The sequence below is a fragment of the Carassius auratus genome, chromosome 6 (genome assembly GCF_003368295.1).
Source record: "Carassius auratus strain Wakin chromosome 6, ASM336829v1, whole genome shotgun sequence".
Taxonomy (NCBI): domain Eukaryota; kingdom Metazoa; phylum Chordata; class Actinopteri; order Cypriniformes; family Cyprinidae; genus Carassius; species Carassius auratus.
In genome coordinates, this window is record NC_039248.1 from 20152648 (window position 1) to 20167153 (window position 14506).

The 14506-nt window shown below is 36.5% G+C and overlaps 1 protein-coding gene across 24 annotated transcripts in view; it reads left to right on the top strand.

Annotated features, from left to right (window-relative positions):
• LOC113100216 (dedicator of cytokinesis protein 7) overlaps nt 1–14506 on the top strand; it is a 50942-nt gene that overhangs the window by 22127 nt on the left and 14309 nt on the right. For 3 of the 24 annotated variants that reach the window (XM_026265028.1, XM_026265008.1, XM_026265015.1), the window contains exons 21-39: nt 472–636; nt 764–933; nt 2033–2125; nt 2869–2958; nt 3388–3483; nt 3588–3728; nt 4762–4875; nt 4948–5115; nt 5222–5373; nt 6927–7096; nt 7217–7371; nt 7645–7827; nt 8035–8191; nt 8316–8412; nt 10065–10082; nt 11604–11657; nt 12370–12466; nt 12558–12692; nt 12857–13009. In XM_026265028.1, the coding sequence (XP_026120813.1) occupies nt 472–636; nt 764–933; nt 2033–2125; nt 2869–2958; nt 3388–3483; nt 3588–3728; nt 4762–4875; nt 4948–5115; nt 5222–5373; nt 6927–7096; nt 7217–7371; nt 7645–7827; nt 8035–8191; nt 8316–8412; nt 10065–10082; nt 11604–11657; nt 12370–12466; nt 12558–12692; nt 12857–13009 (2408 nt within the window). The remainder of the gene's footprint in view (nt 1–471; nt 637–763; nt 934–2032; nt 2126–2868; nt 2959–3387; nt 3484–3587; nt 3729–4761; nt 4876–4947; nt 5116–5221; nt 5374–6926; nt 7097–7216; nt 7372–7644; nt 7828–8034; nt 8192–8315; nt 8413–10064; nt 10083–11603; nt 11658–12369; nt 12467–12557; nt 12693–12856; nt 13010–14506) is intronic. The other 21 variants (XM_026265048.1, XM_026265056.1, XM_026265066.1 and 18 more) reach the window with 17 other exon arrangements.

Consider the following 14506-nt stretch of genomic DNA (forward strand, 5'->3'; position numbering starts at 1 on the left):
GCATTCAGTTTTGGAACAGTAAATGATGACAGAATTTTCATTTTTGCATGGATTCAGTTTAACTTATCTAATATTAAATTGGTAGTTCGATGACAAATCAAAATTGTTAACATTTTCACAAACATATGACACATTCACAAACCGATCACTCTTTTTAAATCATGTCTTCTCAGCCAGTTTAACCACCTCACATATCAGACTGAAAGATTTGTCAAATCAGCAGTTGGGTTGTATAACTTGCTAGGAAAATCATAAACTTGCTTGTGCTAGGAAAATTATAAGATTTTGATTGTTGCATTTGTAATTTCAATCTCTTTTCGGTAATTCCTCTTCCATATTTAAGTGAAACTTTCTATCAAAACAATAGTATATACTGTAGCATGATTGTGAGAACTGCATAAAAAAGTTGTTAGTCTCCTGAATTTGGCTGTAGTTTCTTAAAGATCTTGTGTTTTATTTTCTCTACTGTAGTGAATCTTGGTCAGGCTTCTTTTGAAGTGATGGCATCCCTAGTGAACCGTCTACATAAGTACTTGGACACTAGTCAAGATATGCATGGGCGAAACGGCCTTCTCTCCTCATATATCCACTATGTCTTCCGCCTGCCCAACATGGACCCCAACTCCCCCTCTCCAGGTCAGGTTTCAGCTTGATCCTTTGATTTATGTCTCTCAATCTGTGGCTTTTGGAGAGTTGATTATTGGTTTAATTAGTTGTCAATCAGATGTATTTCAGATTTGATTTATTCTGCTCTGCGTAATAGGTCCAGGAGGATTGGGCTGTTCAGTGCATTATGCCACCATGGCCCGTTCTGCTGTTAGACCTGCAAGCCTCAACCTCAACCGCTCTCGTAGCCTTAGCAACAGCAACCCAGACATCTCTGGCACTCCAACTTCCCCAGATGATGAAGTACGGTCCATCATTGGCAGCAAGGTAGGTAGAAACATTTCAGCAGCTCTGTTGGTTATAATTAATTTCTAATAATATTATAGATGTATCATCATTTATATACACATCAAAATGTATTTTATTAGTGCAGTTTAACTATGTTTTGATTGCTCCAGCTGAATGGGACTAATTGTATTCATTTTTATGAGTGCATTTATAGGTCATTGACATCTGCACTAGGTTACTGATTTCGCTGTTCATCAGCAATTATCAATGATACAGATCAACCTATGGCTCACCAGCAAGATGAACTTTAGCTGGAACATTTTATGTACTTAACCCATGTTACACAATCTTGCAAAGGAAAAACAAAAATTAACTATAACACAATGAATGTGTGGTTGAGATCGTTGGGTATAATCCATTCAGCAGTTTGCCTTGAATGAATAGCTGATAGCTCAGTTATTTGTTGCACCCAGTTCATACAAGGAGTTTATGCAAATCATATGTTTAGCAAATCTATATTTAATAAGTTAAACAGTCCCCCCCCCCAAACTGCTCCAAATTACATTGCAAATCTGTTGAATGTTCTAATGATGATTTCAGGATAATTAACTTCATACACTACTACAAATGTTTGGGGTTAGTAAGATTTATGCTTTTGAAAAAAGTAACTTCTGCTTTACAAGTCTGCATTTATTTGACCAGAAATGCATACAATAATTTTCCTTACTGACACTTTTGACCAGTTTATTGCATCTCTGTTGAATAAAAATATTCATTTACTCCAAACTTTTGAAAAGTAGTGTACATGATGTAGCTGTTATGACTTTCACAATGTACCAAATGGTCTGAAGATGTTTAAATATGTTTTATTTGAGGCACACTTATGAATTTATTGATGCTAACCAGTGATCCCTTATCCCCCATTGCAATGAATGAATCAGCCTGATATAACATTGTGCATTCTCTGTGCTACTTCTGTGCTAACTTGATCCTCTAACCTGTTGCTGTTCAAATATATGATATAATATAAACTAACTTGCTCACTTGATCTCATTGACTTGTATCTTTTGACCTTTCACTGTTCCCTGGCTTGCTTGCATCTGCCCGTGATCCTTTTGATGTCACCCTTGGTTTGCAGGGCTTAGATCGCTCCAACTCCTGGGTGCATACAATGGGGTGCAAAAGCGCCCCCTGGGGGACCAGCCCTGGCTCATCTTCCGATGCTAAGCAGGTCATTCTGACTATCCCAATCCCCAAATACAAAGCAGAGTCCCCCATTTCACACAGTTGTTCCCAGTAGCACTAAAACGGCAATATCTGATAACTCCATGGCACACTCCTCTTCCGCTTCCATTTTCCTTTTTTTAAACTCTTCTTAAACAGTCTTTTCCAAAGCAACCTTATTTTTTCTTATTCACAATTTCACTCTAAAAATCATTGCATGGGCATAACTAACCAATTTCCATTTTCTCTGTGCCTGGCATGTTATTATATGCTGCATGTAACTGTATGCGTGTGTGTTTTGTTTGTTTGTCTGTTTGTTTATTTTTAATAAACGGCACATGGTTAAGAAGACTAATAATTTTCTCATTACTCAGTGCCTGTAATAAATCATTACATGCAAACTTTTTATTTATTTAATTTAATTTCATTTATTCAGCCACACACAAAACATTAAAATCTCTTCAGTGTCCTTACTGAGTAGACTATGTCCCCCGGAATAGCTATTTTAATGTAAATGTTTAGTGTAAAAATAATTGCATTTTATAATGACTTATTTATCTATGACAGTATTACAGTTTGTGCATTTTCGTTTTGTATTGTGTTTTGTGTGTGTGTGCTGAGGGCGTGTCCGTGTGTGTGTGTGTGTGTGTGTGCGCGTGTGTGTGTGTAGGTATTGGTAGTGAATGGCACCACATACTCTTGTCTTCCACACTAATCTTTTGTCACCCTTCCATTCATCCCCACCCGTAGGCCATGGAGCGCAGTGGCAATCGCATGTCATCGCACACTGAGAGCACCAGTTTCTTGCAAACATTAACGGGACGCTTGCCAACCAAAAAGGTAGAGACCCAATTCCCGGAGAGCAGGAGCCGAGCCCCTCCTCGCCTCACCTGCGCCTGTCTGTCTTGGAATGACTGGATGTTGTTGTTGATGTTGTTTTGTTGCTGTGGTTGTCATGTTCTTGTGGATGCTGGCTCCTCTTTACTATTAATGCACCTGAAGACTGTTTGAAGAGGGAATGATGTGTCACTTGTGGTATGGAGCACCCTGTTGGTCTTGCCCCGACAACGGGTACTGTGTTCGACTGGGATGTTTATATGTGTTTAATGTTGGATCTCTAGAATAATGAATCCTCCTCACTCTTGCAGCAACACAGTGGACCTTGTGTCAAAGGACCGCATCATACCCCATTGTAGAACTAAGACATACTGATCTATATGTAGTGAATTTGATGGTGAATGCTTCTTTGATGGTTTCTTCCTGTTCTAGCTCTTTCATGAGGAGCTTGCCCTCCAGTGGGTGGTCAGCAGTGGCAGCGTGAGGGAGGGAGCCCTGCAACAGGCCTGGTTCTTCTTTGAGCTTATGGTAAGTACTTCCACAATCATAAATCCCCATGCTTCCTCCATTATGATCAAAAGTGTAGCATCTGTTATTGTGAGGGAAAAAAAGGATGTTCGTTCTATTTTCAGGTGAAGAGCATCATTCACCACTTATACTTTACTGATCGCCTGCAGTCCCCCAGGAAGAACCGCTTCCCTGAGCGCTTCATGGATGACATCACCGCTCTGGTTAGCACCATTGCAGGTGACATCGTCTCACGTTTCCAGAAGGTGAGAAAACTGCAACTACATGAAATAACGTGTTAAAATAAATTTTAAGAAGTCTCTTATGCTCATCAAGGCTGCATTTATTTGATCAAAAATACAGTAAAAACGGTTATACTTTGAAATAATATTGCAATTTAAAATAACAGTTTTCTATTTTAATATATTTTTTATCCCTGTGGTGGGAAAGCTGAATTTCCATCAGCCATTACTACAGTCTGAAGTAGCTATGCTTCCATCCACCTATTTTTATTAGCATTTTGGAATAATGCGTAAAGCGCTGGATGAAAATGCCAAAATTGAGTAGGATAAATTATATATCCGTTAAGAAAACTGCCCATAAACTATGATGGAAACAGATTTACCAAATAACTTTCTCCATGCGCTTCCAAAAAATCATGAGACGGCATAACTTGACTAACCAGCGAACCAATCTCGTCCACAGCATTTATATGTTGTTTTGGTCATTCTGAAATGCCTGAGTAAAGTCTGTGATCAAAGTATTTCTTGTATAATTACTGTCTTACATGATTGCGTTCCCAAAGAGCTGGCATCCTCTGAAAGCAATGACCGCATTTATTGTGTTTCTTCTGCTCAATCGGAGGTGCAAGTAATTTATTAAATGTGAAAATTATTATATCCAGTGGCTTCTCCTATTTTTCTTAGAGATATTTAGTGCCAGTTTATCAGCAAGTGATGATTTTGTTCTCATTGGATGGAAACGGTGTTTTATTCACAAATGTTTTATGCAATATTCCAGTTTTGAACATTCAGCAAGGATATGTTAAATCAATAAAAAGTCATAGTAAATCCCTATATTGTTACATAATATTTATTTTGAATAAATATATGTATCTATAATTATAGAATTTATAATATTATTATTTGCTTTATCTCAGTGCATGTTAAAAGTGAAATTGATATGATAATGGTGCTAATTATATTTTGTAAAACAATATAAAAAAGAAACAAATAAATGAAAATTAGTCATTTAAGCTTTTTAAGTGGTGAGTTTGATGTTTCATGTTTGTCTTTTTAGGATCTTGAGTTGGTGGAAAGGCTCAACACCAGCTTGGCTTTCTTCATCAATGACCTCCTGTCAGTCATGGATAGAGGCTTTGTCTTCTCTCTCATCAAAACCTACTGGAAACAGGTACCTTGCAATTCAGCTCCAAACATGCTATGTATTTTATACATTGTCTTACTGATTACCTTCCATTTCCAGGTGTCCACCAAGCTCTATGCACTACAGAACCCCACTCTAGAGTCTCTGAGACTAGACTTCCTGAGGATCGTCTGTAGCCATGAACACTATGTCACTCTAAACCTGCCCTTCAGTCTACTTACACCCCCAGCCTCCCCCTCTCCTTCAGTGTCCTCTGCCACATCTCAGGTATGAACACTGACTGAGAAAGTGAACTGTAATAAACTCTAAATTACTAAAATAGATAACCTTCCTCTCATTTTTTTTGTTTTTCTTTCTCATTTTCTTCCACCAGAGTTCTGGATTCTCTACCCATGTGCAGGACCAAAAGATTGCGAACATGTTTGAGCTGTCTGTGCCCTTCAGGGAGCAGCATTACCTTGCTGGTCTGGTTCTGACAGAGCTGACTGTAATACTTGACCCTGAGGCTGACGGGTCAGTACCCTGGTGTGTGCCCTATTTCCATTCTTAACTCTTCAAGAATTACAATTTTAAAATATTTGCTATTTTAATACATAAAAAAGTGTGTGTATTTTATATATATATATATATATATATATATATATATATATATATATATATATATTACATTTAACAAAAACCCACCAATTCACTATCTCAACAAATTAAAATACTTCATAAAAAAACAACAACAACATATTTTAGTGATTGTTGGCTTTTTGGAAAGTATTTTCATGTACTATACATGTACTCAATACTTGGTAGGGGCTCCTTTTGCTTTAATTACTGTCTCAATTCGGCGTGGCATGGAGGTGATCAGTTTGTGGCCCTGATGAGGTGGTATGGAAGCCCAGGTTTCTTTCACAGTGGCATTCAGCTCATCTGCATTTTTTGGTCTTCTGTTTCTCATTTTCCTCTTGAAAACACCCCATAGATACTCTATGGAGTTTAGGTCTGGTGAGTTTGCTGGCCAGTCAAGCACATCCACACCCTGGTCATTTAACCAACTTTTGGTGATTTTGGCAGTGTGCACAGGAGCCAAATCCTGCTGAAAAATGAAATCGGCATCTTCAAAAAGCTGGTCAGCAGAAGGAAGCATGAAGTGCTCCAAAAATTCTTGGTAAACGGGTGCAGTGACTTTGGTTTTTGAAAAACACAGTGGACCAACACCAGCAGAAGACATTGAACCCCAAATATCACAGACTGTGGAAACTTAACACTGGACTTCAAGTAACTTGGGCTATGAGCTTCTCCATCCTTCCTCTAGACTCTAGGACCTTGATTTCTAAATGAAATACAAAACTTGCTCTCATCTGAAAAGAGGACTTTGGACCACTGGGCAACAGTCTAGTTCTTCTTTTCCTTAGCCCAGGTAAGACGACTCTGATGTTGTCTGTGGTTCAGCAAATTACTTGACACATCTGTGTGTGGTGGCTCTTGACGCCTTGACCCCAGCCTCAGTCCATTCCTTGTGAAGTTCACTCAAATTCTTGAATCGATTTTGCTTGACAATCCTCATAATGCTGCGGTTCTCTCGGTTGGTTGTGCATCTTTTTCTTCTACACTTTTTCCTTCCACTCAACTTTCTGTTAACATGCTTGGATACAGCACTCTGTGAACAGCCAGCTTCTTTGGCAATTAATTTTTGTGGCTTACCCTCCTTGTGAAGGGTGTCAATGACTGTCTTCTGGACAACTGTCAGATCAACAGTCTTCCCCATGATTGTGTAGCCTAGTGGACCAAACTAAGAGACCATTTTGAAGGATCAGGAAACCTTTGCAGGTGTTTTGAGTTGATAAGCTGATGGGCAAGTCACCGTATTCTAATCTGTTGAGGTAGGGAATTGTTGGTTTTTTGTTAAATATGAGCCAAAATCATCACAATTGGACAATGGAAGCAATCAAAACCAACAATAACTATAATTATATTTACAATTATTTATTATTTATTTACATATTTTATTATTATATAATTCATAATTTAATTTAAGAATTTTAATTATTTCATCTATCAAATATATAATTTTACTTTTGCTTTAGGATGTTTGGTCTTCATAAGAAGGTCATCAGCGTGGTTCATAATCTGCTGTCCAGTCATGACTCGGACCCACGTTATGCTGACCCCGAGGTCAAAGCTAGAGTTGCACTGCTCTACCTACCTCTCATAGCCATTGTGATGGAAACCCTTCCCCAGCTCCATGATTTCACCGGTATGTTCATAGATTTTTGTATCCTGCTCATATTGTATTGTAAATATGCCATGTAATAACAACATCCACCCATGTTGCTGTTTTTCTTTAGTCTTTTTAACCTCTCTTTTACCATCGCAGAATCCCATAATCAGTGGGGGCGTCCTGGTGGTCCAGGTACAGAGGAGCAGGAAGCTGAGGGCAACAGTATGATTAGCCAGACTGTTGCAATGGCAATTGCAGGGACCTCTGTGCCACAGATGTCACGGCCTAGTAGTTTTCTGCTCAATCCACAGGTATTGTGACCTCACTGATTGGTTGCAGTGTGTGAATGAAAGAAATGACACCCTTCGCATTTAAAGGAAAGCCATTTTTTGTGCAAATCCATTTTATTTTCAAAAAACTTAAGCTGCCATAAAGAATTGAATTGTTTTGAATTAAAATACATTACTTGATGTTAGAGACAATTAGACCAAAGGAATGTTATATAACAAGAAAGCTACATCATGCAGTGTCTGAAAAAGGAGAATATCAATCCTTCACTAAAATTCCTACACCTTGTTCTCAAGGCCACCCGTCAGCATGGCTCATTCTCAGCTGAGTCCAGTCGTAGTCTGCTCATCTGTCTGCTGTGGGTGCTGAAGAATGCCGATGAAATGGTGCTTCAGAAATGGTTCACTGACCTGTCTGTCTCACAGCTCAATCGCCTGTTGGACCTCCTCTACCTCTGTGTCTCCTGCTTTGAATACAAGGTTTGAATAAGCTTCATAGTTGAGGGAGCTAATGCAATGATTAAAGGTATTAATCAGATGTGTCTCCACCGCACTTATGGATCTCTCAGTAGCAATATATCTGTATCTCTTTCACGTCTGTTTCCGTTCATCAGCTATGTTCTTTCACAAACCGAATGAAATTAATGAATGTTTGTGTGTTTCTATCCATCCATCTCGTACAAAAAGGCCCATTTTTTGTTCATGCAGGGCAAAAAGGCATTTGAACGTATGAACAGTCTAACCTTTAAGAAATCCAAAGACATGAAAGCCAAGTTGGAAGAAGCTATTCTAGGCAGTATTGGAGCCAGACAGGAGATGGTGCGACGGAGCAGGGGGCAGCTTGGTTAGTAAAAAAAAAAAAAAAAAAAAAACACATACATGCATACATAAATTATATGTATATGAACAATATTCTGTTGGACATAACTTGATGTGTGTTGCCCTTTCTCTTCTTTTGTACTACACAGAGAGAAGTCCATCAGGCAGTGCTTTTGGCAGCCAAGAAAACCTGCGCTGGAGAAAAGATATGACCCATTGGCGTCAGACCAGCGAAAAGATGGACAAGTATGATTTGATTACATTTCTTTTATTAATTAATTTATTTTTTATTCTTTAGTTCAGGAAAACCCTTGAAAACTGCCATATTTATGAAAAGGTACTTGAAAATTACTTGAATGTTTAAAAGGTAGTATATATGAAATTGGTATTCATTTTTGTTTTCAATAAAAATCTTTTCTCACAAAAATAACCATGCATCGGGTCTGATATAAATACAGAGCCATTTCTCTTGACGAGCAGACGAGATCTCGCGATATTACTCATGGAGGTGAAAAGCAGTCTCGCGATATCAGTAAAAAGTTGATTTTGTGATAAAACAATTGATAGTGCTTGCATTATATTGCTCAGTCTTTTATTACGTGTTGTTTGTTTAGGGTTTAATTGTGAACACGTTTAAAGTCTGACGCGCTTTGTGTTCATTTACAATCTTGGAGCATCTATTTTTCAGCCCCTCGGTCGACAAACTCTTCTTCTGCATATGCTGTGATTTTGGGCTGCTTAATGTACATCTGAGAAAACACTGTGTCTTATCTCACTAAATTTTATAACGTAAATTGTTTATAAAACTGTGCAAACACAGGAGAATACATCAACATATTTCTGTTATGTGATTTGTTGTACATCGCTATTTGAAAATAAAATTTCAAACCCTAGCTCTGAGTTGGTATGTGGTAAGTTGTATTTAAACATAGTTGAATCACGCAGTTAAATTAAACATCACCAGACTGTTGCCGCCCTCTGCAGGTATTTGTTGTAATACATGATATTATGTATAAAATTAGATGTTTTAAAATACAACTACATTGTTTATCTTTTTGTGATTTAAAAGACAAATATTTTGTCATTGAGCATTTCTTAAAAATAGTATTAAAATACTGTCTGGTTCTAGTAAACAAAGTATCTGTGTAAGTGTATTGTCACACCCCTAGTGTCTATGAGCGTGATGCAGCTTATAACTTTCCAAGTGTACAATGAATCTTTTACTCTTCAGATCAATCATATTTTCATAAACAAAATCACTTTGAATAAGGAAAGCGATAACTTTGCCATAGTATTCTTTCAGGTTGCCACAGCTATTGCATGCTTTGCATGTGCTGCTCTTTATTTGTACCATTTTCTTTTATTAGTTTATTTATTAGAATTTGAAAGATAATAACGATATTGTGGTCTCGGATTTTAGTCCTTTAGTAGTGCTTGAAAAGTCCTTGAAAGTCCTGGATTTCATTTTGCAGTTTCTGTACCAACCCTGATTATGTAACCTACCTGATACAAGTACAAACTTTGTAATGTGGTCGTCAGTAGTTAGTTTAGTAGTAAGAGTGGGGAAAAAAGAAAAGAAAAAAGTAATAATAATGATTTATTAAATCTAAATAATAAAATGCAATGTATATATATTTAATTTTATTATGTTTTCTTTTAATTTTGTAACTATTCTGCCTTAAAGTTTCTTTTTATTATTATTATTATTATTATCTATGTGTTCTGTATGGTTAAATTATGATAACTGCTTGTTTTCCTCCCATAAAACGATTAATTTTATCCCGTTTTTTAATAGTATGAACCACATTTCTTCGTATTTATACAGAAACAACCATTAACCATTTGACCTCAAATAACCCCTTGATTTGACCTTGTTCTTTCATGTACTGTGTGTTTAGGGGCCAGAGATCAGTCAGGTATTGTACAGCTGAAGTGTGTTTTGTTTTCAATGACGCCTGCTTTGCTTCAGACCTGAATTTAAAGCCCCTCTCCCTCTTGCTTTGGTTCTGCTCTTCTCTACTGGTGCGTGGATTGGTCTGGATGGTGTTATTACTGACCGCTAACCATAATCTGATTTAGACCAATTTGTGTGTTTATTTGGGGAGAAGGATGCAGCTTGGATGATGTGATTCTGTTATAACCAGTTTGTTTATAACAAGAGTGCAACATGGCTCTTTAACCAGCCTCTCAGGTCCAAGATTTAGCAGCGAATGATTTAAAAATTTAATGTAGTTAATGCTCTCTTTAACTTCTTTTCCAAGAATATTCTGTATCTAATAATGATTTAATTTGGAAAATTAACATGGTGGCAGTTGTCCTTTAATGAGTTCAGTGGTTCTCAACCTTTATTCCTCCATTATCCTAATCCCAATCCAATAAAAATAATCTAATAAAAATATAAAACCATCTATTTACTTATTAACAGAACATTTTGGTTGCTTGTGTTTTAATTAGCTTGTGTGAAAAAAAAATGCCTGTATGAAAGATTTAGTTTAAATATTTAGCAGTTTTGTTAGAAGTGTGTAACCAAACACCGTGAACGAGAATGCTTATGGGTATTTTGTTTTGATGAGATTTATTTCTGGTGTCACTTTTTTTTTTTTTTTTTTGTTAATACTTCCCTATGTTATGTGCTATAGTGAAAGCTTTTGTTTGCCATTTTGAAATGTAGTATTCATATTTATTTTTGGCGTAAAAATCTCATCCTTTAATTAATCCAAATGATTATGAAATGATTAAAGCATTTTGCTGCTGTTTTTCTGTAGCCCCTTTGCTGCTGTTTAGTTGTGGCCCCTCAGTTGAGAACCACTGGTCTTAATTCATTCAGTTATATTGAATCATTTTGCTGATGTTTATTGTTTGATGCCATTGAATAACCTTCTGTAATCACTTGGCTCCCTTTTTCGAAAGGACAAGTGTCTGGCAGTGTGGGTGCTTCCGTACAACTCTTTTTCGAACAAATTCTCTTCAGTGGCCCAACCATAGGGAATTCATATTAACATGGGCCCTTTTCAAATGCCACTCTAGCTCCTGGAGCCCCTGTGTGCTAACTGATTTTCAGTATTAAATTGCATGTAAAGTAAAACGGCAGAAAAAAACATTTTATGGTTTACCTGTAGGGTCTAAATTGAATAAATTACTGTACTAAATGTTTAAGTTTAATTTAGCTTGTACAAAATATAGTGCCTTGATGAGTAAAGCCTAATCACGGATTGCACAAAGTATGCACGCAGTGAACCTCCAGGTGCAGAGTTGCCGTTTAACAATACAGCCTTATGCTACTTTTTCAAAAACCTTTTAACAACAGACCACCCTCTCTGCTTCTAACAATAATCAGCCAAGTCTGTGACAGGGCCATGGCTCTCTCCTTCCCTATAAAGGGTAATGATACAGTTGTTTGTGTGTGGCCTTTTTTGAATGAATCATGTACCATACAGGTTTAAGGGAATTCCGCTGCACAATGAAAGAAGTCAGGAGCCCTTCTTAGTTAGGTTTGTAAGCTCACTAGGATATGCTTGCACATCTACAGTTCATGTGAATCGTTAAACCTCTTTAGAATTATTAAGCCTAACTCAAACCTATCAAGATCAGGTTATAGAACTTAATTTTTTAATATTTAGAATTTTGTAAATATTGAAATATTCAGTGCATTGAATATTTAATTATTATTTTATTTAATGTTTTTAAAGATTAAGTCTATGTAAGTGAAAGTTAAAGTATTTATCTTAAAGATTAAAACAAAAATATATTTATGGATTTTTTTAAACATGTTTTTATAATATTTATTTATAGACTTTTTATTAAATATTTGGTTTTATTATTAAATATGTATTATTATTATTATCATTATTATTATTATTATTACTTTACAGATTATTGCTTATATTTATTTTTAAATGTTTAGTGCATTTATTGTTATTATTAATAATAATAACAGTGTTAACATTTAGTAAAATTAAAGTCTGTAATAATATAGAATAGAGGTTTTTATTTTTATTTTTTTTTCGTTTTTTTTTAAGGCAAGGACAAAAGCTTACTAAAGTATGCATCAGAATATTTGCTCTGTATGCAGAGGTCATCCTTCTTCTGTATACACTCACTTGAATGCTTGTGTGGAGATTTCTGTGGCATTCAAGGATCCGCTTGATGTTGTACCTGCCATATTGCACCACTCTAAACATTCATTACCTCATTGTTTGTCAGGACCAGGGCTGAGCTGGAGCATGAAGCAATTATTGACGGCAACCTGGCAACTGAAGCTAATCTCATCATATTGGATACACTAGAAATAATAGTTCAGGTAATGATCTCAACTGCTATCAATAAATCTCAATATTTTAACACAGAAGACATTAAATATAACTATGATGGTTCCTCTATGTGCCATGCAGACTGTGTCAGTGACGGAGTCCAAAGAAAGCATTCTGGGAGGGGTTCTGAAAGTCCTGCTACACAGCATGGCATGTAATCAAAGTGCCCTATATTTGCAACACTGCTTCGCTACACAGAGAGCGCTCGTGTCAAAGGTGAGTGAACGCTGATCAGGTCAAAGAGCAGAATTTTCTGTCGAGTTCGTATCAAACTACTTTAGCTCCAGCAGATCTATGAGATTTTGCTTGGTGATTGCTCTCTTTACATGGAATAGTTTATGATCTCTTGTGACCGTGTCCAAGTCATAATGTGCATTTAGTTTCCAGAGCTGCTGTTTGAGGAGGAGACCGAGCAGTGTGCTGACCTGTGTCTGCGGCTCCTGAGGAACTGTAGCAGTAGCATCAGCACCATCAGAGCCCACGCCAGCGCCTCCCTCTACCTCCTCATGAGACAGAACTTTGAGATTGGAAATGTGAGAAAGATTTAAACGCACTCTGTCATCATCAGCATAAATAATAGTAGATTGTCTGTGCCCCTCAGTTCTGTACCACATGTACAGATAAGCAAATATGCCAATTTTCATTTCCTCTTTATTACTGTATATTATTTAATACAACACCATTCAGTGGTGTACACTGATTTATATTATAATGCATTTTAAAATATGCATTATAATATAATGCATTATGATATAGGTGTGTTGCTTGATATTTTTGGAAAACCATTTATGCAAGATTCTTTAACGGTTATAATACAGTTCAAAAGAGCAGCATTAACTTGAAATATTAATCTTTTGTAGTATTATAAATGGTTATATGTTCATCACTGTTGAAAAAAAAAAAAAAAAACTAAACCCACATTTTTGAACAGTGGTGTATATTTATACAATATTATGTTTGAGTACATATATATTTATTATTTACAAATAGTTTACATGTAGTTCTGTATACTAAAATAATTATTAGATATGTATAAACTATATTGTGTGTGTGTGTGTGTGTGTGTGTGTGTGTGTGTGTGTGTGTGTGTGTGTATATATATATATATATATATATATATATATATATATATACAGTATTGTTCAAAATAATAGCAGTACAATGTGACTAACCAGAATAATCAAGGTTTTTAGTATATTTTTTATTGCTACGTGGCAAACAAGTTACCAGTAGGTTCAGTAGATTGTCAGAAAACAAACAAGACCCAGCATTCATGATATGCACGCTCTTAAGGCTGTGCAATTGGGCAATTAGTTGAAAGGGGTGTGTTCAAAAAAATAGCAGTGTCTACCTTTGACTGTACAAACTCAAAACTATTTTGTACAAAAAAAAATTTTTTCTGGGATTTAGCAATCCTGTGAATCACTAAACTAATATTTAGTTGTATGACCACAGTTTTTTAAAACTGCTTGACATCTGTGTGGCATGGAGTCAACCAACTTGTGGCACCTCTCAGCTGTTATTCCACTCCATGATTCTTTAACAACATTCCACAATTCATTCACATTTCTTGGTTTTGCTTCAGAAACAGCATTTTTGATATCACCCCACAAGTTCTCAATTGGATTAAGGTCTGGAGATTGGGCTGGCCACTCCATAACATTAATTTTGTTGGTTTGGAACCAAGACTTTGCCCGTTTACTAGTGTGTTTTGGGTCATTGTCTTGTTGAAACAACCATTTCAAGGGCATGTCCTCTTCAGCATAGGGCAACATGACCTCTTCAAGTATTTTAACATATGCAAACTGATCCATGATCCCTGGTATGCGATAAATAGGCCCAACACCATAGTAGGAGAAACATGCCCATATCATGATGCTTGCACCTCCATGCTTCACTGTCTTCACTGTGTACTGTGGCTTGAATTCAGAGTTTGGGGGTCGTCTCACAAACTGCCTGTGGCCCTTGGACCCAAAAAGAACAATTTTACTCTCATCAGTCCACAAAATGTTCCTCCATTTCTCTTTAGG